The sequence below is a fragment of the Somniosus microcephalus genome, chromosome 6, assembly GCF_052327205.1.
Source record: "Somniosus microcephalus isolate GS21.2 chromosome 6, FLI_Smic_1.0, whole genome shotgun sequence".
Classification (NCBI taxonomy): domain Eukaryota; kingdom Metazoa; phylum Chordata; class Chondrichthyes; order Squaliformes; family Somniosidae; genus Somniosus; species Somniosus microcephalus.
This window is the reverse complement of record NC_140992.1, coordinates 112233346-112260674: the sequence shown is the minus strand read 5'-3', so window position 1 is coordinate 112260674 and position 27329 is coordinate 112233346. Positions and strand designations below refer to the sequence as shown.

General features: G+C 47.7%; 1 protein-coding gene across 4 annotated transcripts in view; it reads right to left on the bottom strand.

Annotated features, from left to right (window-relative positions):
• inpp5d (inositol polyphosphate-5-phosphatase D) overlaps positions 1–27329 on the bottom strand; it is a 309407-nt gene that overhangs the window by 184183 nt on the left and 97895 nt on the right. For all 4 annotated transcript variants that reach the window (XM_085990698.1, XM_085990699.1, XM_085990700.1 and 1 more), the window contains exons 7-13: positions 18475–18555; positions 17140–17217; positions 16697–16820; positions 15149–15255; positions 11462–11564; positions 1776–1972; positions 743–860 (exon numbers count right to left, since the gene is read on the bottom strand). In XM_085990698.1, the coding sequence (XP_085846824.1) occupies positions 743–860; positions 1776–1972; positions 11462–11564; positions 15149–15255; positions 16697–16820; positions 17140–17217; positions 18475–18555 (808 nt within the window). The remainder of the gene's footprint in view (positions 1–742; positions 861–1775; positions 1973–11461; positions 11565–15148; positions 15256–16696; positions 16821–17139; positions 17218–18474; positions 18556–27329) is intronic.

The window sequence follows — 27329 nt, the reverse complement described above, 5'->3', positions numbered from 1 at the left end:
CCATTCAGTCCCATACAGTGTGAAAGGACAGTGTCTGACCCACTGTACCACCAAGTCCCAGGGTGTGAAAGGACAGTGTCTGACCCACTGTACCACTCTGTCCCAGAGTGTGAAAGGACAGTGTCTGACCCACTGTACCACCCAGTCCCACGGTGTGAAAGGACAGTGTCTGACCCACTGTACCACTCTGTCCCAGAGTGTGAAAGGACAGTGTCTGACCCACTGTACCACCCAGTCCCAGTGTGAAAGGACAGTGTCTGACCCACTGTACCACCCAGTCCCAGGGTGTGAAAGGACAGTGTCTGACCTACTGTACCACCCAGTCCCATGGTGTGAAAGGATGGTGTCTAACCCACTGTACACCCAGTCCCAGAGTGTGAAAGGACAGTGTCTGACCCACTGTACCACCCAGTCCCAGAGTGTGAAAGGATGGTGTCTAACCCACTGTACACCCAGACCCAGAGTGTGAAAGGGTGGTGTCTAACCCACTGTACACCCAGACCCAGAGTGTGAAAGGGTGGTGTCTAACCCACTGTACACCCAGTCCCAGAGTGTGAAAGGACAGTGTATGACCGACTGTACCCAGTCCCAGAGTGTGAAAGGATGGTATCTAACCCATGCCAATCCAACACTGCCCATAGACCCATTCAGCTTGACAAACACCTTGAGTAAGTGCAGCCATCTGCAGAGTACCTTCCCACAACACTTTTCCCCAAATTAAAGATCCACAAACTGTTTGTACCGAGAGCATTGGCGATCCCAGTTTTGACGCTGCTCGTAGAAATGTGACTGATCCGATTTTCATGTTCCGGTTTTGCCAGTATAACTATCCGGATATTCCACAGGGTCTGTGTTGTGATCTTTGAAGAAAAAAGAACATTTGAAACATCAGAAATGAGAAACTGAACTTTGTTTTTCTTGTGATGTATTTTGTTGTTGTTGCAGGTGTTCTTGGAGGTGTAGTTGGTGGAGGTGTTGCTGCTGGTGGATGAGTTGGTGGTGTTGTTGTTGAAGGAGGTGCTGGCGGAGGTGTTTACGGAGGTGTTGTTGTTGTTGCTGTTGGTTGTGCTGTGGTTGGAGGTGTTCTTGGTGCTGCTGGTGTCGATATTGGTGGAGGTGCTGTTGGTGGAGTATTGACAGCGTTGTTGTTGGCAGGGGTGCTGTTGGTGGTGAGGAGGTTATTGGCAGAGTTGCTGTTGGTGAAGATCTTGGTTTTAGTGGTGTTGGAATGATTCCTACCTTTTCTGGCTCTTATTTTCCTTTGTCCCCAGTCACCCTGCACCATGCCGTCTCTGTGTGACTTACAGGAAAGGGTGAATAGACAACTTGTTCCTAAGAGATCCAGATCATTTTGAAGTGTAGAATTGTCCTGAGGACCCTCATTGCTATATCCTCCTAGCCTTCCACCTCCGATAGGTGGGTTCAAAAGTCTACCAGGGCAGGGCTTCCTGCAGCTAGTGCCACCTTACCCATTAGCATACTGGTTTGTATGGTTAGTTGGAGCTGAGTGGGAAGAAACCCAGCCTCAACGACAGATCAACGCCACCCCAGATTGCATTAGTGAGCTGGCCAACCATTACCACTACTCTAGAGCGCTGTGATCCTGTCTGGTTCATGTATGGAGGTTACCAAATTCATCACCTAGGGTCTGCCACGGTTCTGAACTTCCAGCACCACGTGTGTCATCTTGGAGTTACATCGACCCAAAAGCCACTCCACTTCCCTGTCCTCCTCCCTATGGAGGATAGGAGCTATGTACACATCAATGTACTTACGTGTTTAAACTTTATATAGGTGATGTCCTTCAGTGTGGATTTGATCAGCTCCAGCCATTCCTTCTCTCCCTGCGTATCTTCCTGAGTGCCAATAACGTAAATGTCATGTGGGATGTCGGCGGCTGTGTCATCCCGGGTTTTCCCCTGGCCTCGGGACAGGAACCATGACTGTATGTCCGCCGGAGGGGAGGCATTACCTAAACAACAACAACTTGCATTTATATAGTGCCTTTAACATAGCAAAACATTCCAAGGCGCTTCACAGGAGCGATTGTCAGACAAAATTTGACACCGAGCCACATAAGGAGATATTTGGACGCGTGACCAAAAGCTTGGTCAAAGAGGTAGGTTTTAAGGAGCGTCTTAAAGGAAGAAAGAGAGGTAGAGAGACGGAGAGGTTTAGGGAGCGAATTCCAGAGCTTAGGGCCTCAGCAGCTGAAGGCCAATAGTGGAGCGAAGGAAATCGGGGGTGCTCAAGAGGGAGAGTTCTCAGTGTGTTGTAAGGCTGAAGGAGGTTACAGAGATAGAGAGATAGGGAGGGGGCGAGGCCATGGAGAGATTTGAAATCGAGGCGTTGCTGGACCTGGAGCCAATGTAGGTCAGCGAGCACAAGGACAGAAGAAAAGGAGTGCACACTTTGGGGTTTTTTTCTGAGTTTCAGTGTCTCAGGCCACTCTTGTCGGTAAGCCCTCGACCACTACGACCCGGTTTGTGCCTTTCCCTGCCTGACATCCAGGTAATTTCTAGCAAGCCCAATTGTCAAAAAGTGAAACCCTTATTACTGCATTCATTGTCAGGATGTGGGCATCACCAGCCAGGCTGGCATTTATTGCCCATCCCAAGTTGTTTGGAGAAGGTGGTGGTGGGCTGCCTTCTTGTACAGCTGCAGTCTGTGTGGTATTCTTTGTACTTTTTTTTGGAGTAGAGTGGTGAATCTACCATGTTGATGTGGGACTGGAGTCACATATAGACCAGGTAAGGTTGGCAGGGCATTAGTACAGCAGTTGGGTTTTTATTTCATGGCCACTTTTACTGATACCAGCTTTTTATTTCCAGATTTTTTTAAATGCCGTGGTGGGATTTGAACTTACATTCTCTGCATTACTAGTCCACCGTATCCATAGCTATTAGGTAGATCAGGTTCTCTCATGTGATTTTCCTTGACTTTAAGAGGTATTAGAATAAACACTTCACTAGACCATGGATTAGGTTATAAACAGCCAAACAGGTTTATTAAATGATAAATTGATAAGTAAACAGTACTAATGATAAATTTTTGAATTTCAGTAATTACAGCAGGGTCGCTCTATGCAGTGGCTTGTATCTCACCATCCATGAAGTATCTCCCTGCCATATCTATCTCCTTGATGGCTTCGGAGTGATTGCCCATTTAAAAAAGACAGGCTAAGAATTTTTTTTTAAATGACCAGGACAAAAATTTTAATATGTCTTTAATATCTCTTAAACTCCAAAACAGTTTGCCAGGATAATAAAGAGCTGGGAGTGTGTTACACAGGATGACAAAGAGCTGGGAGTGGGTTACACAGGATGACAAAGAGCTGGGAGTGTGTTACACAGGATGACAAAGAGCTGGGAGTGGGTTACACAGGATGACAAAGAGCTGGGAGTGTGTTACACAGGAGACTAAATAGCGGAAAATGTATTACACCGAATAAGCGAGCTGTGGGATTGTTACAGGAGTTCTGCTCCCAGTCCAGATGAACTGCGCACCCAATAACCCACTGCTCTCCAATAAAGCTGACCTCCAATGTAGGGTGACCATATTTTCTAAACCGAATCCAGGGACACACAGGGTGGGAGCACAGCAAAGTAGCCTGGACACGTTGCAAGAAAATCGGCATGACGACTTTGTTGCTTCTGCTAGTGGAATACGCGTAGAGACAACGCCATTTTCACTGAATCTTGAATCTTGCGTGTGTTCTGGCAATAATGCTGTACCATCTATACTGGTCCCCGAATGCCCTAACTTTTAATTTCTCAATTTTAAATCTGTTTGAAACAGACTGAGATTTTCCACATAAGGTGTGAAACACCCTGGGCTGAATTTTGTCAATGGGGACGTGATGGGGGCGGGACTCCCACTTTTTGGGTTGCAGTCCCACCTCCATCGATTTGTGGCCAACCCACGTGATTTTCCCTTGATTGACCTTGTTGAGCCCGCCCAGCGGGCTCAGCATGCCAATTAAGAGACACCCAGTTACAGATGACGTCAGGGATTGACATTTCATCTGTCAAGAGCTTTTGACAGATGAAATATCATAAGAACATAAGAAGTAGGAGCAGGAGTAGGCCATACGGCCCCTCGGGCCTGCTCCGCCATTCAATAGGATCATGGCTGATCCGAACCTAGACTCACGTCCACTTCCCTGCCCGCTCCCCGTAACCTCTAATTCCCTTATCAGCTAGGAAACTGTCTATCTCCGTTTTAAATGTATTTAATGTCGCAGCTTCCACAGCTCTCTGAGGTAGCAAATTCCATAGATTTACCACCCTCTGAGTGAAGAAGTTTCTCCTCATCTCAGTTTTGAAAGGGCAGCCCCTTATTCTAAGATTATGCCCCCTAGTTCTATTCTCACCCATCAGTGGAAACATCCTCACCGCATCCACCCGATCAAGCCCCCTCACAATCTTATATGTTTCGATAAGATCGCCTCTCATTCTTCTGAATTCCAATGAGTAGAGACCCAACCTACTCAACCTTTCCTCATAAGTCAACCCCCTCATCTCCGGAATCAACCTTCTCTGAACTGCCTCAAGAGCAAATATATCTTTTCTTAAATATGGAAACCAAAACTGTATGCAGTATTCCAGGTGTGGCCTCACCAGTACCCTGTATAACTGAAGCAAGACTTCCCTGCTTTTATACTCCATCGGAAAAGCAGTACACACAGTGAGTGACAGCCAAATGCCAGATGGAGAGCCAAATGCAGAGGAACTGTTTATTGATTCTGTGTCACAGAAAAAACAGATTTCAGAGACTGAGCAAGCTTTTGCCGATATTGAGATAGGAAAACAGGGCAAAGAGCTTAAGTTTAAACTAGACACTGGATCTCAGGTTAATGTAATTCCTCTGAGTGAGTATCACAGCTTGAAGGATGAGTGTGAGCTACAGCCCACCTCACGCCGACTGACCAGCTATGGGGGTGAGCAGCTCATTGTAAAAGGCACATGCGTGATGAAATGCAAGTACAAAGAAAGTGACATGATGGTGAACTTTTACATTGTTGACACTCAAGCACCTCCAGTGCTAGGTCTAAAGGCATGTTTAGACATGGACCTCGTCAAGCTAGTGCTATCATTGACAGCACCAGTTGATAAGCAGACAGTCATGGAGGAGTTTGCTGACGTTTTCAAAGGAATCAGACTATTCCCAGGTGAATGCACTATTCACCTCGACCCAGCAGCAACCCCTGTGGTTTTCCCACCGAGAAGGATACCCCTTGCTCTACATAGTCACCTGAAGAAGGAGCTGCAGAGCATGGAGAATACAGAAATCATCGTCCGGGAAACAGAACTGACAGAGTGGGTCAACGCGTTAGTAGTGGTTGAGAAACCACGTACAGGCAAGCTCAGAGTCTGTCTCGACCCCAGAGATTTGAACAAGGCTATCAAGCGCCCTCACTACCCTCTACCAATGCTAGATGACATCACACCCAAGCTAGTGCGAACACGTTACTTCAGTGTAATGGACGCATGATCAGGATACTGGAATATCAAGCTCATGGAAGAGTCATCTAAGCTAACAACGTTCAACACACCATTTGGACGCTACCGATTTCTGCGTTTACCATTTGGTCTTATCTCAGCTCAGGATGAATTCCAGTGGAAAATCGACGAAACCTATGAAGGCCTCGATGGAGTAGTCGCAATCGTAGATGACATCCTCATCTATGGCAGGAATAGAGAGGAATATGACAGGAACCTCCGTGCGATGCTACAAAGATCACGGGAGAAAGGTATCCGGCTCAACCCCGAGAAAAGCATAATCGGATCCACCGAGATCAGTTATTTCGGGCATCGCCTCTCAACTGATGCCATTAAGCCGGATCCAGAGAAAATCTCCGCCATCAAGAAGATGGAGTCGCCGAAGAACCGCGCAGAGCTAGAGACAGTACTAGGCATGGTTAACTACTTAGCCAAGTTTGCCCCGAGCCTCTCCGAAATCAACGTACCCATGCGTCAGTTGCTCAAACAATCCAATGAGTTCCTATGGGACAAACAACATGACACAGCATTTCAGAAAATGAAAGACCTAATCGCCAGAGAACCAGGACCAGTTCTTGCCTACTTCGACCCCAACAAAGAGCTCAGACTACAAGTGGACGCGTCAAAGTACGGACTAGGCGCAGTACAGGTAGACTACCCTTTATCCGAACTTCCGAAAACCGAAACCCTCTAAAAACCGAAGGTTTTTTCGTTCAGCGTAAGTCGTGCGCACGACCTCGACCCCCGCCGCCGACCCCCCACCCTTTCGGATAAGGGATAGTGTATCCTTTATCCGCACTTCCGAAAACCGAAATCCTCTGAAAACCGAAAGGTTTCGTTCAGCGTAAGTCGTGCACACGACCCCGACCCCCGCCGACCCCCACCCCCGACCCCCCGCCGACCCCGACCCCCCCGCCGACCCCGACCCCCCGCCGACCCCCGACCCCCGCCCCCCCGACCCCCCGCCGACCCCCACCCCCGACAAATTTCCCAGTCTTATAAAATACCTTCTGAAATCCGAAATTTTCCGAAAACCGAAACACGGCTGGTCCCGAGGTTTTCGGATAAAGGATAGTCTACCTGTATTACTGCAAGAAGGAAAACCCATCGGCTACGCTTCCAGATCTCTCACAGACAGTGAAATCAACTATGCTCAAATCGAGAAAGAGCTATATGCAATTCTGTTTGGATGTAAGCATTTCCACCAGTACGTCTATGGCCGACAAGTCATTGTGGAATCCGACCACAAGCCACTCGAGTCAATCATGAGGAAACCAGTAGCCGCAGCCCCACCAAGGCTACAGAGAATGATCCTTCAGCTACAGAAGTATGACTTCACAATCATTCACTGTCCAGGCAAAGACATTCCTGTCGCAGACACGCTCTCCAGAAAGTCTCTTCGCTACCAGGACAGCAGCCTCAGTGAAGGCATGGATGTGCAGGTGCATATGGTGTACAACAGCTTACCTGTGAGTGACTCAAAACTGAAGGAGATCCGAGCAGGAGCAGAGAAAGATGCACAACTCACGCTGCTGAGCAAAGTCATACATGAAGGATGGCCTGAGGAAAGGAGGAAATGCCCTCAGAACATACCTGAATTCTGGAACCACAGAGACGAAATGTCACAAATCAATGGAATCGTCTTCAAAGGGGAGAAAATCATAATTCCTACCAGTCTCAGAGAAGAGATGTTGACAAAAATTCATGCTGGACATACGGGCATGGAAAAATGCAAACAAAGAGCATGTGACATTATGTTTTGGCCCGGAATGTGCAAACATTGAGGACATTGTCGGAAAATGTTCCATTTGTCTAGAACGCCGCCCATCAAATGTCAAAGAGCCCATGATACCTCACCGTATCCCAGACAGGCCCTGGCAGGTCATCAGCCACAAGCAAGTGCATGCAAAATGTGTACAGAGACAGCAACACCAAAAGAGATACTATGACAGGTCAGCTAGACTACTGCCACCGCTGCACAATGGAGAATCCATCAGAATCCAGGAGCATGACTACTGGAAGCCAGCAGTCGTCATCCAGCCAGCTGACACTAAGCGATCGTATCACGTCCGCACTCCAGAAGGACAGGGGTAGCGCCGCAATCGCAGGCACCTCCTGAACACCAAAGAACAACACCGTCATTCCGACGAGAGGTCAAGCCTAGAGTTATCCTTGACTTGTGAACTGTCAAAGGGTGTAGGCGGATCGCTGCACTAAAAAAAAACTGTACATCGTTATTGAAACGTTGAGATGTTTTCAGTGCTAGTTTAATGTTGAATTTACTTATATGTTGGTGCTACTGAGAACATTAGGTAGAAGAAAGGTTTAAAAGTAATGCATAACATTTTTCTTTTAAAAGTTTTAAATGATAAACATTTGCATATTGATTTATCATTGGCCTGCAGGCATCTGTAAGGAATACCTATTATATTCACATGTGGTCACATGCTGAGTTGTCATTGGCCTGCAGGCATCTGTAAGGACTGCTATTGTTTAGAAGACCCAGGGGCCCTGACTCCATCTTGTCCACACGGTGCTGTATGTATGTTTGAGATCACAGACCTGATGCTTCATTAAAATAGTTTAAACTGTAATACTCTGTTGTCCTGCAATTTATTATTTTTGTACAAAGTGTGCAAAACAAGACACCTCACACTTTCCAACATTATATTCCATCTGCCAAATTTCTGCCCACTCACTTAGCCTGTCTATGTCCTTTTGCAGGATTTTTATGTCCTCCTCACTCACTGCTTTCCCTCCCATTTTTGTATCGTCGGCAAACTTGGATATGTTGCGCTTGGTCCCTTCCTCCAAATCGTTAATATAGATTGTAAAGAGTTGGGGTTCCAGCACTGACCCCTGCGGAACACCACTAGTTACTGATTGCCAACCCGAGAATGAACCATTTATCCCAACTCTCTGTTTTCTGTTAGATAGCCAATCTTCTACCCATGCCAGTATATTACCCCCAATCCCGTGATTTTTATCTTGTGCAATAATCTTTTGTGTGGCACCTTGTCAAATGCCTTTTGGAAGTCCAAATACACCACATCCACTGGTTCCCCTTTATCCACCCTGTTTGTTATGTCCTCAAAAAATTCGAGCAAATTTGTCAAACATGACTTCCCCGTCATAAAACCATGCTGACTCTGTCCGATTAAATTATGCTTATCCAAATGTCCTGTTACTGCTTCCTTAATAATGGACTCCAACATTTTACCAACCACAGATGTTAGGCTAACTGGTCTATAGTTTCCAGCCTTTTGTCTACCTCCCTTTTTAAATAAGGGCGTTACATTAGCAGTTTTCCAATCTGCTGGGACCTTTCCTGAATCCAGGGAGTTTTAGAAAATTACCACCAATGCATCCGCAATCCCTACCGCTACTTCTCTCAAGACCCTAGGATGTAAGCCATCAGGTCCAGGGGATTTATCCGCCTTTAGTCCCATTATCTTACCGAGTACCACCTCCTTAGTGATTTTAATCGTGTTTAGCTCCTCCCCCCTTATAGCCCCCTGTTTGTCCAGTGTTGGGATATTTTTAGTGTCCTCTACTGTAAAGACTGATACAAAATATTGGTTCAGCGTTTTTGCCATCTCCATGTTCCCCACCACTAATTTCCCGGTCTCGTCCTCTAAGGGACCAACATTCACTTTAGCCACCCTTTTTCTTTTTATATAACTGTAGAAACTCTTGCTATCTGTTTTTATATTTTTTGCTAGTTTACTTTCATAATCTATCTTCCCTTTCTTAATTAATCTTTTAGTTATCCTTTGCTGGCTTTTAAATGCTTCCTAATCTTCTATCCTCCCACTAGATTTGGCTACTTTATATGTCCTTGTTTTCAGTCGGATACTATCCTTTATTACTTTACTTAGCCACGGATGGCTGTCTTTTCTTTTACGCCCCTTTTTCCTCAGTGGAATATATTTTTCTTGAAAGTTGTGAAATATCTCCTTGAATGTACACCACTGCTCATGTACTGTCTTACACCTTAATCTATTTTCCCAGTCCACTTTAGTCAACTCTGCTCTCATACCTTCATAGTCTCCTTTATTTAAGCTTAGTACGCTGGTTTGCGATCCAACTCTCTCACCCTTCAACTGAATTTGGAATTCAACCATGTTATGGTCACTCATTCCAAGGGGATCCTTTACTAGGACATTTTTTATTAATCCTGTCTCAGTACACAGGGCCAGGTCTAAGATTGCCTGCCCCCTGGTTGGTTCAGTATCATACTGCTCAAGGAACCCGTCCCTAATGCACTCTATGAACTCTTCCTCAAGGCTGCCCTGCCCAATTTGATTTGTCCAGTCAATATGAAAGTTAAAATCCCCCATGATTATAGCTGTTCCCTTATTATAAGCCCCAACTATTTCCTGATTTATACTCCGATCAATAGAGTTGCAACTGTTAGGAGGCCTATAAACTACGCCCACTAGTGACTTTTTCCCCTTATTATTCCTTATCTCCACCCAAACTGTTTCACTATCCTGATCCTTTGACCCAATATCATTTCTCACTATTACAGTGATTCCATCCTTTATTAACATAGCCACCCCACCTCCCTTTCCTTCCTGTCTGTCCTTCCTAATTGTCAAATACCCCTGGATGTTTAGTTCCCAGTCATGGTCACCTTGCAGCCATGTTTCTGTAATGGCCACCAGATCATACCCATGTGTAGTTATTTGTACCGTCAACTTGTCTATTTTGTTACGAATGCTGCGTGCATTCAGATAAAGAACTTTTAAATATGTTTTGTGACAATTTAATCCTGCTTTTACCCCCTTTACTACTTTACCTTTATCTTTATATACATTCTGTCCCTACCTGACACGCTCTGGTTTTTAATTCCCCCAGTGCTACCTTGCTCTATTGCCTTCTCCGCTGACAGTCTGACTTCTAACTTGAGTCCTTCTCCATAGACTCAGTTAGAAATCTCTCCAGAACAGAAAGCAGAATGCTGCAACTTTTGACAGCTCGCGGCCATTCTGCTTTCTGTGCCGGTGAGATGAGGGTCTCCCGAGACCTGAAGGAAGTAAAGGTAAGTAAAACTTATTTAAACACTTTACACACACCAAACACCTCTGCACTCATGCACCCATCACTCACCTGAACACCGGACATCTCGAACCCTCCAAGCCCTTCAGCCCGACGGTCCGCCTCGTTAACTTGGCGTGGTTTGGAGCCGTCGGGCAGCCCACACTTCAGGGCTAAAAATAGGGATTAGGCCAAAAGCTGCCTGTTAACTACCCGTTGGCACTAATCCCCGTCCCGCCTCGGGGAGGCGGCTCCCAGCACAGGTCGGGTACCCGCCTCCTGGGAAACAGGCATGGAGGCGGGTTGGGGGGCGGGAAGGGTTCGTGCCCCCCGATTCTGCAATTTTCCCCCCACTCCCGCCTCCAAACCCGCCTCCACGGGGCTTGGAAATTTAAGCCCCCTGTGTCTCAGAAGGTTTCAGAAACCTCTTCCCGGTGGGAGAATTTAGAACTTGCCTTATTCAGTTAAAAAAAGCACCATACTAATCTGAGGTAAAGTAAACCCACTCACCCACCAGCTCTCGCTGAGCCCTCGGCATTTTAAAGGTTCCACCCTCCGGCCAGTCACTATTGGCTGAAACACGGGTTCAGGTGACTCAGAGTGCAGTGCGGCCCGAGCTATCGATGGGGCCTTTTCTCTGCCGTATTGCATAACAGGAATGCAGGGCTGCCATTGTCGCCTCCGTTCGACCAACTCCTGGAATCTGTTCCTGAGCTCAAACCGGGTGGGGACGGGCTGAAAATCTCCCCCCAGGGTTTCTGTACATTCGCATTTAAAAAAACAAAGACTCTATACGGGGACGAGTTTTCTGAACCGGGGACTCTTTCAGGGACATTGTTTGCCCGGGGACACAGTACCTCATCAGGGGACTGTCCCCGGAAAATGGGGATGTACGGTCAGCCAACTCCAATGCCCCTTACCCATGTTCCAGGTTCCAGTGAAGATGTTGATCATGTCTGGCTCCGGAAAATCCGAATGTTTATTCTTCATCAGCTGCAAGAGCTGGCAGAACCCTTCCCGCTTCTGGTTTCAGAGAGACAGAGGTAAGTACAAAAATACATAGGAACATCACCAAAGGCCTGCTCAGTTTTTCCAGACCTACATCAGCCTAATCAGCAGCCCTGAAAGTGACCACTGGAGGCCGCCAAAGGAAAGTTTTGCTTCTGTATACTTGGCTCCACAGAAATACTGCAGGCCGCTGCTAGCCTGAGCTCGAAACCTTTCCCCCCCTCCCATTCACCTCCCCCCCTCCCATTCGACCCCCTACCATTCACCTCCCCACTCCCATTCACCTCCCCCCCTCCCATTCACCACCCCCCTCCCATTCACCCCCCCCATTCACCCCTCCCATTCACCTCCCCCCCTCCTATTTGCCCCCCCTCCCATTCACCTCCCCCCCTCCCATTCACACCCCCCTCCCATTCACCCCCCCTCCCATTCACCTCCCCCCCTCCCATTCGCCTCCCCCCTCCCATTCGCCTCCCCCCTCCCATTCGCCTCCCCCCTCCCATTCGCCTCCCCCCCTCCCATTCGCCTCCCCCCCTCCCATTCGCCTCCCCCCCTCCCATTCACCTCCCTCCCTCCCATTCACCTCCCTCCCTCCCATTCACCTCCCCCCTCCCATTCACCTCCCCCCTCCCATTCACCTCCCCCCTCCCCTTCACCTCCCCCCTCCCCTTCACCTCCCCCCTCCCCTTCACCTCCCCCTCCCATTCACCCCCCTCCCTCCCATTCACCCCCTCCCTCCCATTCACCTTCCCCCTCCCGTTCACCTCCCCCCTCCCATTCTCCCCCCTCCTGTTCACCTCCCCCCTCCCATTCTCCCCCCTCCTGTTCACCTCCCCCCCATTTGCCCCCTTCCTGTTCACCCCCCTCCCCTTCGCCTCCCCCTCCCCTTCGCCTCCCCCCTCCCCTTCGCCTCCCCCCTCCCATTCACCCCCCTCCCGTTCACCTCCCCCCTCCCATTCGCCCCCTTCCCGTTCACGCCCCCTCCCCTTCGCCTCCCCCCTCTCCTTCACCTCGCCCCTCCCGTTCACCCCCCTCCCGTTCACTCCACTCCCGTTCACTCCCCCTCCCCTTCGCCTTCCCCCCCGTTCACCCCCCTTCCCGTTCACTCCACTCCCAATCACTCCCCCTCCCCTTCGCCTTCCCCCCGGTTCACCCCCCACTCCAGTTCACCCCCCTCCCCTCTCCTTCACCTCCCCCCTCCCGTTCACCTCCCCCCTCCCATTCACCCCCCTCCCGTTCGCCTCCCCCTCCCGTTCACCCACTTCCCATTCACCCCCCTCCCCATTCACCCCACCACTCCCATTCGCCCCAACCCCGTCCGTCCACCTCCCCCCCCCGTTCACCCACTTCCCGTTCACCCCCCTCCCCATTCACCCCACCACTCCCATTCACCCCAACCCCGTCCGTCCACCTCCCCCCCTCCCGTTCACCTCCATCTGTCCCGTTTGTCTCCTCCCATCCCATTCACCTCTCTCCCTCCCGTTTGCCTGCCCACCTCTCCTAGGACTTACCTGCGTGCCAGCTGTGAATTTTCCAGGGCCCTGACCGGCGAGCCGCTTTAAGACACCCGATTGCCATCCGCAGCTCGCTGGTGTTATGAAATGAGCCCCAAGGCCCAATATCCAGTGATTCTCAGGCCTTCATTTCCGGGCCCAGGTTCCAGCGTGAAACCAATTTCCTGGCCACTGTATCTAACACAACCCCTCACTGACACTGAGAGAGTGAGAGGCACTGATACTGTTTATAGTATATCCTTTCATTGACACAGACAGTGTGAATTGTCAAATAATCATTGACGCTGACAGTGAGAGGCAGTGATACTGTTATAGAGGGAGCTTTACTCTGGATGCAACTCGCTGTACCTCACCTGGATGTCCTGCCCAATATGCATCCCTCAACAAGACAAAAACAAAGTGCACCTTAAATGTGGAAAAATGTTTACAGAGGTGTAATCAGACAAAAAAAGGACGCATAGCCAAAGAAGGAGATATTAGAAGGAGATGACCAAAAGCTTTGCCAATGAGGTGGGTTTTAAGGAGGGTCTTAAAGGGGAGAGGGAGGCAGAGAGACAGAAGGATTTAAGGAAGTAATTCCAGAGCGTGGGGCCTGGATGACTAAAGGCACGGCTGCCAATGTGAGGTTGAAGGGAGGAGGTATACACAAGAGCAGAGTCAGAGGAACACAGGGCTCTGGAGGATTTATAGGGCTGTAGGAGGTTACAGAAATAGGGAAGGGCAAGGCCATAAAGGGTTTTAAACACAAGGATGGGAATTTTAAACTGGAGGCGCTGGTGGACCGGGAGCGAGCACAGGGGTGATGGGTGAGCGGGATGGTAGAGGGCAGCAGGGATTTGAATGAGCTGAATTTTATGGAGGGTCGAGGGAGGCCAGCCAATGGCAGTATGGGAATAGTCGCGTCTGGAGGTGACAAAAGCACAGATGAGGCAGGGTTGGTAGTGGCTGATGTTACAGAGGTGGAAGTAGGCGGTCTTTGTGATGGAGAGGATATGGGGTCAGAAGCTCAGCTCGGGGTTAAATAGGACACCAAGGTTGTGGACAACCTGGTTCAGTCTGAGGCAGTGGCCAAGGAGGGGGTGGCTAAGGTAAGGAGTTTGTGGCAAGGGTCAAAGACAATGGCTTCGGTCTGCCCAATGTTTAACTGGAGGAAACAGTTCATCCAGGAGTGGGTGTCAGATAAACAGTCTGACCACACAGAATCCGTGGAGGGGTCGAGACAGGTGGTGAAGAGGTAGAGCTGGGTCTTGGCAGCATACATATGGAAGAAGACCTCATGTCTATGGATGGCGTTACCATGGTATGACATGTGGATTAGAAAGAGGAGGAGCCAAGGATAGATCCTTGGGGGACACCAAAGTTAACGGTGTGGCGGGGGAGGAAGCAAAGCTGTTGCTGGAGATGCTCTGGCTACGATCGAATAGGTAAGAGTGGCATCAAGCAAAGGTAGTCCCACTGAACTGGACAACGTAGGAGAGGTATTGGGGGAAGGTGGTGTGGTCGACTGTGTCAAAGGCTGCTGCAAGGCCACAAAGGACAAGGGGGGATAGTTTACCACTGTCACAGTCACATAGGATGTCACTTTTGCCTTTGATTAGTGCCATTTCAGTGCTGTGTCAGGGGTGGAAACCTGATTATCGAGATTCAAATATGGAGTGGCGGGAAAGATGGGCATAGATTTAAGAGGTGACAATGCGTTCAAGGACTTTGGAGAGGAAAGTCATTTTGGAGATGGGGTCGTTGGTTTGCGAGGGCAAAGAGGTCACGTGTGGCCTTTTTGAGCAGGGGGTGATGACACAGGTTTTGAAAGGGAGGGAGACAATACCTGAGGAGAGGGAACCATTTACAATATCTGCTGGCATGGGGATCAGGAAGGGAAGTTGGGTGGTCAGCAGTTCAGTGGGAATGGTGTCAAGGGAGCAGGAGGTGAGTCTCATCGACAAGATGAGCTCAGAGTGGGCATGAGGAGAGAAAGATCCTTTACCTTGATGAGCACAAAAAATCTCACCACAATTAGAAAAAGAAATGAATGATGTGATTGGATCATTGACTTTTCACTTTGATGGTGAGGTACTCATGACAAACCTTGGAGTCTGTGAAGACGTACTCCTTCCGTTGTGACTTCTTCATCTCCGACTCAATCATGATCACCAACTTGTTCTGGACCTTCTGCGATTTGATTAACTGTAAAACTGAGACAAGTAGTGTCGGTGAGAGAAGACAGGCGCACTAACACTGCAGATCAGTTCCTTTGTGAGTCACTTTGAGTGTTTGCATTTCTGGTACCAGCAAGTGCCGAGACCCAACCTGGATAGGCCCAGGCCTGTTCTATTTGGTACATTATGCAGAACCTGGCGCCACATCATCGGGAGGTGTACGCAAAGTTCCTGCTTTCAGACTGTTGTTAAAACAAGAACTCAGGACAACATCAGTAACTAAACAACCAAGGGCCTTCAGTAACCGTACAGATACCCTAGTGACAGCCAGAGGCCACTAGTAACTATATAGTGACCCCCAAGACAGCTAAGGAGAATCAGTAACCCACACAGACACCCGTCATAGCCAGAAGACATCAGTAACCATAGAGATATCTCAGGATAGCCAATAGAGTCAGTAACCATATGGATATGATTGGGCAAACCAGACAGCTATAACCGTACAGATGTACCAGCTGTGTCAGTTGTGGATCAGTGGTAGCACTCACGTCTCTCAGTCAGAAGGTTTTGGGTTCATAGTCCCACTCCAAAGACTTGAGCACACAATCTATGCTGACACTCCAGTGCAGTACTGAGCTCCACTGCCCTGTCGGAGGTGCCATCTTTTTGATGAGACATTAAACTGAGGCCCCCGTCTGCTCTCTCAGGTGGACATAAAAGATCCCACGGCACTATTTTGAAGAAGAGATGGGGAGTTCTCCCTGGTGTCCTGGCCAACATTTATCCCTCAACCAACACCTAAAAATAGATTATCTGGTCATTATCACATTGCTATTTGTGGGATCTTGCTGTGTGCAAATCAACTGCCACATTTCCTACATTACAACAGTGACTACATTTCAAAAGTACTTCATTGGCTGTAAAACGCTTTTCGACGTCTTGAGGTCGTGAAAGGCGCTATATAAATGCAAGTCGCTCGTTCGTTCTTTCTTTTTTACCAGGGCAACCAAGGGTCATCAATATCCATACAGACACCCAACATAGCCCAGAAACATCAGTAGCCATATAGAGTCCCGGAGACAGCCAATAGATGTCAGTAACTGTACAGATACACCACAGCAAACCAGTGACGCCAGTAACCATAAGGATATGCTGGGGTCACTGAGGGATATCATTGTGTGGAGACAGAGCGAGAGAGCTGATGCCCCTGTCATGGCAAAAGCATGCTGACAGATTGTGCTGGCTTAGTGTGTGATCAAGGAGCATGTGAAAAAGTGGGAGCAAAACTGGCACTGCAACAAGGTAAGTGGGGTTATTTATATTTCTGAGCGCAGTGGATGGCAGGTGCACTGCACGTGTGCTGGAGAAACGTCTTCACAGGAGATAGAAATAAGCAATGGTGCGAATTGCAGGCCTGGTTGGACAGTAATGTAATAAGTGAAGATAGATGTGAAACGCCATTGATCAGAATTCTTACTTCTGTTGTGACTGTAGAACTTGTCCTCCGGCCCATCCTTTGATTTCTTGACGATTAGTTTCCCTCGTTCTATGTCCACTTTCAAATGGAGTTTCAGGAAAATTCCAAAACTGTCTATTTTCACCTGAAAAATAAAATTAAACGTGATCCTCGGAAGTAAATCCGAACTCTTTAGCTGCTCCTCGCCTTCCCTTTGCTTGAACTCTAACCAATTACCTGCTATTTGAAGAGAAAAGGGAGCTTGAAGATGAGGTTGGTAGTTTGTAAGGACAGAGGGGTCGAGGGCGGGTTTTTTGGGAGGGAGGGGGGTGATAGTGGCCGTTTTGAAAGATGACCTCGGAGAGGACGTGACGGGAGTCTCTGCACAAACCTTCTATTTCTAAACAACAAGCTTTGACTTTGTGAGTGTTACTGAAAAACGCTGCTTAGCAGGAAGAGCCTACCTCGAAAGTGACAGGCGCGATTTCGGAGTGCCAGTCTTCAATGTCTGTGTCTGAAGCCTCGGGCTCATAATCTTTCACCTGTGCAAAGTGAATTAGGGGAAGAATGGGACAGGAATTAATCAGTGTGCTCCCACCATTTCTTCTCTTGCCAATTTTCTCTTTTCTCCTGAGGTGCTCACTCTTGTTGGGTACATGTTCCACAGGGATTGTCCTCCCTCTGATATCTCACCCAAGTGGTCATTCTTCATCATTGAGCCCAGACAATGTGTGTTGTGGAACTTCTGACAACCAGGGTATGGTAGTTTAGTGGTTATGTTACTGGACTAGTAATCCAAACATTGGACTAATAATCCAGATAATACGAGTTCAAAATCCCACCATGACAATTTAAAATCAATTTAAAAAATCTGGAAATAAACAGCTTGGGACCATGAAGCTATTGGATTGTTGTACAAACCGAACTGTTTCACTAATATCTTTTAGGGAAGGAAACTTGCATTACCCGGTCTGGACTATATGTGACTCCAGTCTCTTCATTACCCTCTGAAGTGGCCTAGCAAGCCTCTCAGTTCTAAGCAATAAATGCTGCCCTTGCCAGCGATGCCCACATCCCGAGAGTGACTAGAAAAAACTGGTAAGACATTACAGGCAGTTTCTCACCTGATGCCCACACAGGCAAATTTTCCAACAGAAGTCACTCGGTGGTAATCAAAAGCGGCAGTCTGTCTCATTGAGCCTTCACTAGCCCAGGGACAGTGAAGCCAATTGTAACCCTAGATGCTGCCTTCGCTAAGTCAGCAGATTCCGAGGATGGACATGGCCTGCTCCTGGTTTGTGTGGCTTCGTGTCATATTAGATGGTGTATTTTCTGTATGTATAGCAAGTGACCATCTGAACCCAGTGATCCTGGGGCCAGCACTTGTGGTGTTTTCCTGGGTCACTGCTCAAGGTATTATTGAATACCTTAAATTGGGTCATTATTTAAATAAATAGATTTCACTTTATGTAGAATTGTAATGAAGATTTTCACTCTTGGGATAGGCTAAGGCCCACACGATACAGCAACACCAAGTTTAGAACAGTAGCTCACCTACCATCAGCCCATTCGAGGCTAGGGATGGAACTTCAGACCTTTACGGCCAGTAAACAGCAGAGCCACAGAACTGACTTTACGATACATATCAGAATAGTCCACATTTTTAAACCAAAAAGGGTGATAGTCACTCCTAATGAGTAACCCTGGGCAGGACTGGATGAGAAGACATTGTTGTATCCCAGTGTACGAGGTCAATGTCCCGCATTATTTCTGATGCTGTTCAATGAGTATCTGAATACCTGGTTGTCCATGGATGAGAGCATTCTGTTCAGTTCTCCGGCTGTTGAAAGCAACCTTTTGACAGCCACTTCAGAAGCAATCTACAAACAATCACAATTAACAATTCATCATTGTCTCTCCTCTCCCCATGTGGAAAAGTACATTCATTTGATAACAACTTCCTGTTGCATTGCCACCTAATTTGTAGGACAAGTGAACATGAAACTCATAGACAAATAATCTGAGTGAACAGGGAGGTAACCCAAAGTGAATGCAGGCAGATAACCCAGGTGAAAAGAGAGATAACCCCAGTGGATGAAGAGATAACCCCAGTGAATGGAGAGATAACCCCAGTGAATGGAGAGATAACCCCAGTGAATGGAGAGATAACCCCAGTGAATGGAGAAATAACCCCAGTGAATGAAGAGATAACCCCAGTGAATGAAGAGATAACCCCAGTGAATGGAGAGATAACCCCAGTGAATGGAAAATTTATTCCCAGTGAATGCAGTGATAACCCCAGTGAACGGAGAGATAATCCCAGTGAACGGAGAGATAACCCCAGTGAATGGAGAGATATCCCCAGTGAATGGAGAGATAACCCCAGTGAATGGAGAGATAACCCCAGTGAATGGAGAGATATCCCCAGTGAATAGAGCGATAACCCCAGTAAATGGAGCGATAACCCCAGTGAATGGAGAGATAACCCCAGTGAATGGAGAGATAACCCCAGTGAATGGAGAGATAACCCCAGTGAATGAAGAGATAACCCCAGTGGATGGAGAGATAACCCCAGTGAATGGAGAGATAACCCCAGTGAATGGAGAGATAACCCCAGTGAATGGAGAGATAACCCCAGTGAATGGAGAGATAACCCCAGTGAATGGAGCGATAACCCCAGTGAATGGAGAGATAACCCCAGTGAATGGAGCGATAACCCCAGTGAATGGAGAATTTATTCCCAGTGAATGGAGAGATAACCCCAGTGAATGGAGAGATAACCCCAGTGAATGGAGAAATAACCCCAGTGAATGAAGAGATAACCCCAGTGAATGAAGAGATAACCCCAGTGAATGGAGAGATACCCCCAGTGAATGGAGAATTTATTCCCAGTGAATGGAGTGATAACCCCAGTGAACGGAGAGATATCCCCAGTGAATGGAGAGATAACCCCAGTGAATGAAGAGATAACCCCAGTGAATGGAGAGATAACCCCAGTGAATGGAGAATTTATTCCCAGTGAATGGAGAGATAACCCCAGTGAATGGAGAGATAACCCCAGTTAATGGAGAGATAATCCCGGTGAACGGAGAGATAACCCCAGTGAATGGAGAGATAACCCCAGTGAATGGAGAGATAACCCCAGTGAATGAAGAGATAACCCCAGTGAATGGAGAGATAACCCCAGTGAATGAAGAGATAACCCCAGTGAATGGAGAGATAACCCCAGTGAATGGAGAATTTATTCCCAGTGAATGGAGAGATAACCCCAGTGAATGGAGAGATAACCCCAGTGAATGGAGAGATAACCCCAGTGAATGGAGAGATAACCCCAGTGAATGGAGCGATAACCCCAGTGAATGGAGAGATATCCCCAGTGAATGGAGAATTTATTCCCAGTGAATGGAGCGATAACCCCAGTGAATGGAGAGATATCCCCAGTGAATGGAGAGATATCCCCAGTGAATGGAGAGATAACCCCAGTGAACGGAGAGATAACCCCAGTGAATGGAGAGATATCCCCAGTGAATGGAGAATTTATTCCCAGTGAATGGAGCGATAACCCCAGTGAATGGAGAGATATCCTCAGTGAATGGAGAGATATCCCCAGTGAATGGAGAGATAACCCCAGTGAATGGAGAGATACCCCCAGTGAATGAAGAGATAACCCCAGTGAATGGAGAGATATCCCCAGTGAATGGAGAGATAACCCCAGTGAACAGAGAGATATCCCCAGTGAATGGAGAGATAACCGCAGTGAACAGAGAGATAACCCCAGTTAATGGAGAGATAACCCCAGTGAACAGAGAGATAACCCCAGTGAATGGAGAGATAACCCCAGTGAATGGAGAGATAACCCCAGTGAACAGAGAGATAACCCCAGTGAATGGAGCGATAACCCCAGTGAATGGAGAGATAACCACAGTGAATGGAGAGATAACCCCAGTGAATGGAGAGATAACCACAGTGAATGGAGAGATAACCACAGTGAATGGAGAGATAACCCCAGTGAATGAAGAGATAACCCCAGTGAATGAAGAGATAACCCCAGTGAATGAAGAGATAACCCCAGTGAATGGAGAGATACCCCCAGTGAATGGAGAATTTATTCCCAGTGAATGGAGTGATAACCCCAGTGAACGGAGAGATATCCCCAGTGAATGGAGAGATAACCCCAGTGAATGAAGAGATAACCCCAGTGAATGGAGAGATAACCCCAGTGAATGGAGAATTTATTCCCAGTGAATGGAGAGATAACCCCAGTGAATGGAGAGATAACCCCAGTGAATGGAGAGATAACCCCAGTGAATGGAGAGATAACCCCAGTGAATGGAGAGATAACCCCAGTGAATGGAGAGATAACCCCAGTGAACAGAGAGATATCCCCAGTGAATGGAGAGATAACCGCAGTGAACAGAGAGATAACCCCAGTTAATGGAGAGATAACCCCAGTGAACAGAGAGGTAACCCCAGTGAACGGAGAGATAACCCCAGTGAACGGAGAGATAACCCCAGTGAACAGAGAGATAACCCCAGTGAATGGAGAGATATCCCCAGTGAATGGAGAGATAACCCCAGTGAACAGAGAGATAACCCCAGTGAACAGAGAGATAACCCCAGTGAACGGAGAGATAACCCCAGTGAATGGAGAGATAACCCCAGTGAATGGAGAGATAACCCCAGTGAATGGAGAGATAACCCCAGTGAACAGAGAGATAACCCCAGTGAACAGAGAGATAACCCCAGTGAAGGAAGAGACAACGCCAGTGAACAGAGAGATAATCCCAGTGAATGGAGAGATAACGCCAGTGAATGGAGAGATAACGCCAGTGAATGGAGAGATAACCCCAGTGAATGGAGAGATAACCACAGTGAATGGAGAGATACCCCCAGTGAATGGAGAGATAGCCCCAGTGATTGGAGAGATAACCCCAGTGAATGGAGAGATAATCCCAGTGAATGGAGAGATAACCCCAGTGAATGGAGAGATAACCCCAGTGAATGGAGAGATAACCGCAGTGAACTGAGAGATAACCCCAGTGAATGGAGAGATAACCCCAGTGAATGGAGAGGTAATCCCAGTGAATGGAGAGATAACCCCAATGAATGGAGAGATAACCCCAGTGAACAGAGAGATAACCCCAGTGAACAGCGAGATAACCCCAGTGAACGAAGAAATATCGCCAGTGAACAGAGAGATAACCCCAGTGAATGGAGAGATAACCCCAGTGAATGGAGAGATAACCCCAGTGAATGGAGAGATAACCCCAGTGAATGGAGAGATATCCCCAGTGAATGGAGAGATACCCCCAGTGAATGAAGAGATAACCCCAGTGAATGGAGAGATATCCCCAGTGAATGGAGAGATATCCCCAGTGAATGGAGAGATAACCCCAGTGAATGGAGAGATAACCCCAGTGAATGGAGAGATAACCCCAGTGAATGGAGAGATAACCCCAGTGAACAGAGAGATATCCCCAGTGAATGGAGAGATAACCGCAGTGAACAGAGAGATAACCCCAGTTAATGGAGAGATAACCCCAGTGAACAGAGAGATAACCCCAGTGAATGGAGAGATAACCACAGTGAATGGAGAGATAACCCCAGTGAACGGAGAGATAACCCCAGTGAATGGAGCGATAACCCCAGTGAATGGAGAGGTAACCACAGTGAATGGAGAGATAACCCCAGTGAATGGAGAGATAACCACAGTGAATGGAGAGATATCCCCAGTGAATGGAGAGATAACCCCAGTGAATGGAGAGATAACCCCAGTGAATGGAGAGATAACCCCAGTGAATGGAGAGATAACCCCAGTGAACAGAGAGATATCCCCAGTGAATGGAGAGATAACCGCAGTGAACAGAGAGATAACCCCAGTTAATGGAGAGATAACCCCAGTGAACAGAGAGATAACCCCAGTGAACGGAGAGATAACCCCAGTGAACGGAGAGATAACCCCAGTGAACAGAGAGATAACCCCAGTGAACGGAGAGATATCCCCAGTGAATGGAGAGATAACCCCAGTGAACAGAGAGATAACCCCAGTGAACGGAAAGATAACCCCAGTGAAGGAAGAGACAACGCCAGTGAACAGAGAGATAATCCCAGTGAATGGAGAGATAACGCCAGTGAATGGAGAGATAACGCCAGTGAATGGAGAGATAACCCCAGTGAATGGAGAGATAACCACAGTGAATGGAGAGATACCCCCAGTGAATGGAGAGATAGCCCCAGTGATTGGAGAGATAACCCCAGTGAATGGAGAGATAATCCCAGTGAATGGAGAGATAACCCCAGTGAATGGAGAGATAACCCCAGTGAATGGAGAGATAACCGCAGTGAACTGAGAGATAACCCCAGTGAATGGAGAGATAACCCCAGTGAATGGAGAGGTAATCCCAGTGAATGGAGAGATAGCCCCAATGAATGGAGAGATAACCCCAGTGAACAGAGAGATAACCCCAGTGAACAGCGAGATAACCCCAGTGAACGAAGAAATATCGCCAGTGAACAGAGAGATAACCCCAGTGAATGGAGAGATAACCCCAGTGAATGGAGAGATAACCCCAGTGAATGAAGAGATAACCCCAGTGAATGAAGAGATAACCCCAGTGAATGGAGAGATAACCCCAGTGAATGGAGAGATAACCCCAATGAATGGAGAGATAACCCCAGTGAATGGAGGGATAACCCCAGTGAATGGAGAGATAGCCCCAGTGAATGGAGAGATAACCCCAGTGAATGGAGAGATAACCCCAGTGAATGGAGAGATAACCCCAGTGAATGGAGAGATAACCCCAGTGAATGGAGAGATAACCCCAGTGAATGGAGAGATAACCACAGTGAATGGAGAGATAACCCCAGTGAATGGAGAGATAACCTCAGTGAATGGAGAGATAACCCCCATGAATGCAAAGCTAATTTCCATGAATAGAGAGTTAATCTCCAGAGATTTGAGAGATAATCTCCCAGTTCTTCTTCAAATAGTGCCATGGGATCTTTTACGTCCTCCTGAGAGAGCAGATGGGGCCTCGGTTTAATGTCTCATCCGAAAGACGGCACCTCCAACAGTGCAACACTCCCTCAGAACTGCACTGAAGTGCTCGCCTCGATTATGTGCTCAAGTCTCTAGAGTGGGGCTTGAACCCACAACCTCCTGACTCAGATGTGAGAATACTATCCACTGAGCCGCGGCTGACACCTAAATTGGAAACTAACCTCCAGTGAACAGGGCAATAACTGCTGGTGAATGGAGAGAGAATCCTATTAAATGTAAGTTAACCCCCAATGAATGAAGGGCACAATGGCAGGGGTTAAGCACAAAATGGCTGCTGCCCATGCTACAACATTTTGAACGCATAAAGAGTAAGGGGACATCAGTCAGTGTACAGGTATCTCCTCTGTAACCTTCAGATTGTGTGCACCTACAGCGCTCCAGAAAGGTGATGAGTGAGACTGGATGACTCAAAGGTTTAGGTTTGAAGGACAGGTTATGCATTTGGGGAGGGCTAACAAGGCAAGGGAATACACAATAAACGGTAGGATACTGAGAAGTGTAGAGAAACAGAGGGACCTTGGAGTGCATGTCCACAGGTCCCTGAAGGTAGATAAGGTGGTTAAGAAGGCATACGGGATACTTTCCTCTATTAGCCAAGGCATAGAATGTAAGAGCAGGGAGGTTCTGCTTGAACTGTATAAAACACTAGTTAGGCCACAGCTAGGATACTGCGTACAGTTCTGATCACCACATTACAGGAAAGATGTGATTGCACTAGAGAGGGTGCAGAGGAGATTTACGAGGATGTTGCCAGGACTGGAGAATTTTAGCTATGAGGAAAGATTGGATAGGGTGGAGTTGTTTATTTTGGAACAGAGGAAGCTGAGGAGTGACTTAATTGAGGTGTATAAAATTATGAGGGGCCTAGATAGAGTGGATAGGAAGGACCTATTTCCCTTAGCAGAGAGGTCAACAACCAGGGGGCATAGATTTAAAGTAGTTCGCATAAGGATTAGAGGGTAGTTGAGGAGAAGGTGGTGGGGGTCTGGAACTCACTACCTGAAAGGGTGGAAGAGGCAGAAACCCTCATCACATTTAAAAAGTGCTTGGATATGCACTTGTAGTGCTGTAACCTACAGGGCTACGGACCAAGAGCTGGAAAGTGGGATTAGGGTGGATAGCTGTAATTTGACCGGTACAGACACGATGGGCCAAATGGCCTCCTTCTGTGCCATAAATTTCTATGATTCTATGATTGAATAACTCTTTGAAGTAGAAAGGATAGAAACACCAGATGACACTGGGGGATAAACAAAGATTCTGACAGGAATAAGATCGTCCCACAGATTTATCATTTATCAGGTACGACTAGAGTTGTCAAGTTAACTTCGGTTGGACGTATTCCTGGCAGTTTCAACACATGCTCTGTCGTCTGCAACTGTCCCACACGGTCAAACAGCCTCCGATATGTTTGTTAACTAATAAACGGAAGTGTCGAAAGAAAATGAAAGAAAACACAATTTTTTTTTAATGCTACTTTGATTTTTCTCCCGGGTTGCTCACAGTCGTGTCCAGCAGATTCATCTTTACTTCCGGGAGACTCCAGGGCAATCCTGGAATGTTGGCAACCCTAGGTACCAGCCCAGCATGAGTCAATGCTTTGAAGGAGTGAAAAGGAGCAATTTGGAGGATAGAAAGAGTAACAGTAGAAGGGATTGTGTCGTGCAGCTTTTAGGGAACCAGTTACTGCCCAGCAACAGCAGAGGGCTGTGACTGTCTGACCATACAACAACAACTTGCATTTATATAGCTGTTGCGTTTGCAAAGATAATCCAGAGGCCGTAAGCAGAGCTCAGTTCATGTTGCTTTTAATGGCTGATCCAAACACACTCTACAGGCAAAAGCAATCGAATACCTATATCCAATGTCAGACACAATAGAATGATAACAGCACTATCAAACTCCATGTGCTCAGGCCAAGGCAATCGAGCACCTATCACCAATGTCAGACATAACAATAGCGCCATTAATGTAGTAAAACGTCCCAAGGTGCTTCACAGGACTGTTATAAGACAAAAAATTTGACACTGAGCCACATAAGGAGAAATTAGGGCAGATGACCAAAAGCTTGGTCAAAGAGGTAGGTTTTAAGAAGTGTCTTAAAGGAGGAACGAGAGGTAGCGAGGCAGAGAGGTTTAGGCAGGGAATTCCAGAGCTTAGGGTCTAGGCAACAGAAGGTACGGCCACCAATGGTTGAGTGGTTATAATCAGGGATGCTCAAGAGGGCAGAATTAGAGGAGCGTAGTTATCTCGGGGGGTTGTGGGGGTGGAGGAGATTACAGAGATAGGGAAGGGCGAGGCCAAGGAGGGATTTGAAAACAAGGATGAGAATTTTGAAATCGAGGCATTGCTTAACCGGGAGCCAATGTAGGTCAGCGAGCACAGGAGTGATGGGTGAACGGGACTTGGTGCGAGTTAGGACACGGGCAGTCGAATTTTGATAGGTTTTATACAATCAGCCAATGATGGTGCTTGATGCAGGGTAAGATTAGGGTCTGAAACAATCTGCTCTACGGACTAGTTATAGACGGAATTGCGCGTTCCTCGTGCCAATAGCTCATCCTGGGAAATCTTCTGCAAATCTGCCCGGCAGCTGGAATGTGTAACACAAAAATTGTCCCTTCTATCGTCACTTAGGGCAAACCGATAAGGCTTTAAGGCAAAGGAAGTGAGCTGAGTGTCTCACAGAGTGAGTGGTGGCAGTAATGGGAAGATTCAGGCTGAAGCTAAAGCCTGTTTTCTGTTTAGATGTGGCCAGGGAGCCAACGGAGGAGGTGAAGTGGAGAGAAATGCGATGAAAAGTTTAACTGATGGGAAATTTCAGGCTGTTATCTGATTAGCTCCCTCACAGTCCTTGGCAGCTGCCTAACTAAGTGTCAGCTGTGGCTCAGTTGGTAGCACACTCGCCTCTTGAATCAGAAGGTCATGGGTTTAGGTCCCACTCCAGAGACTTGAGCAAAAAATCTAGGCTGACACTCCAGTGCAGTGCTGAGGGAGTGCTGCACTGTCGGAGGTGCTGTCTTTCAGATGAGACGTTAAACCAAGGCCCCGTCTGCTCTCTCAGGTGGACGTAAAAGATCCCATGGCACTATTTTGTATAAGAGCAGAGGAGTTATCCTCGGTGTTCTGGCCAATATGTATCCCTCAATCAACATAACAAAAACAGATTATCTGGTCATTATCACGTCGCTGTTTCTGGGACCTTACTGTGCGCAAGTTGACTGTCGCATTTCCTACATTACAATAGTGACTACACTTAAAACAGAAGTACTTCATTGGTTGTAATGCACTTTGGGGCGTGAAAGGCACTATATAAATGCAAGTCTCTCTTTTTTACTTTCTAACTTCTCTCGCTTGTGGTACAGTCCAACTATAACTGGCCCCCCAGCCGTCTCTCTCTGATGGCTCAGTGGGTAAATGCACGGTTCCAGTGTGGAACTCAGCCACAGAGACCAGCCAGCTCCTGGGTTTTGACTCCCAGCCCATGCTGAGTTGGCTGCTCCCAGTTAGAAAGGATAGGAAAGGAGCTACAACTGGACTCATCGCCACCTGGGCCAAGGAAAGTGTTGGCAGAGGGTGCGGAAGAAGTCAGGG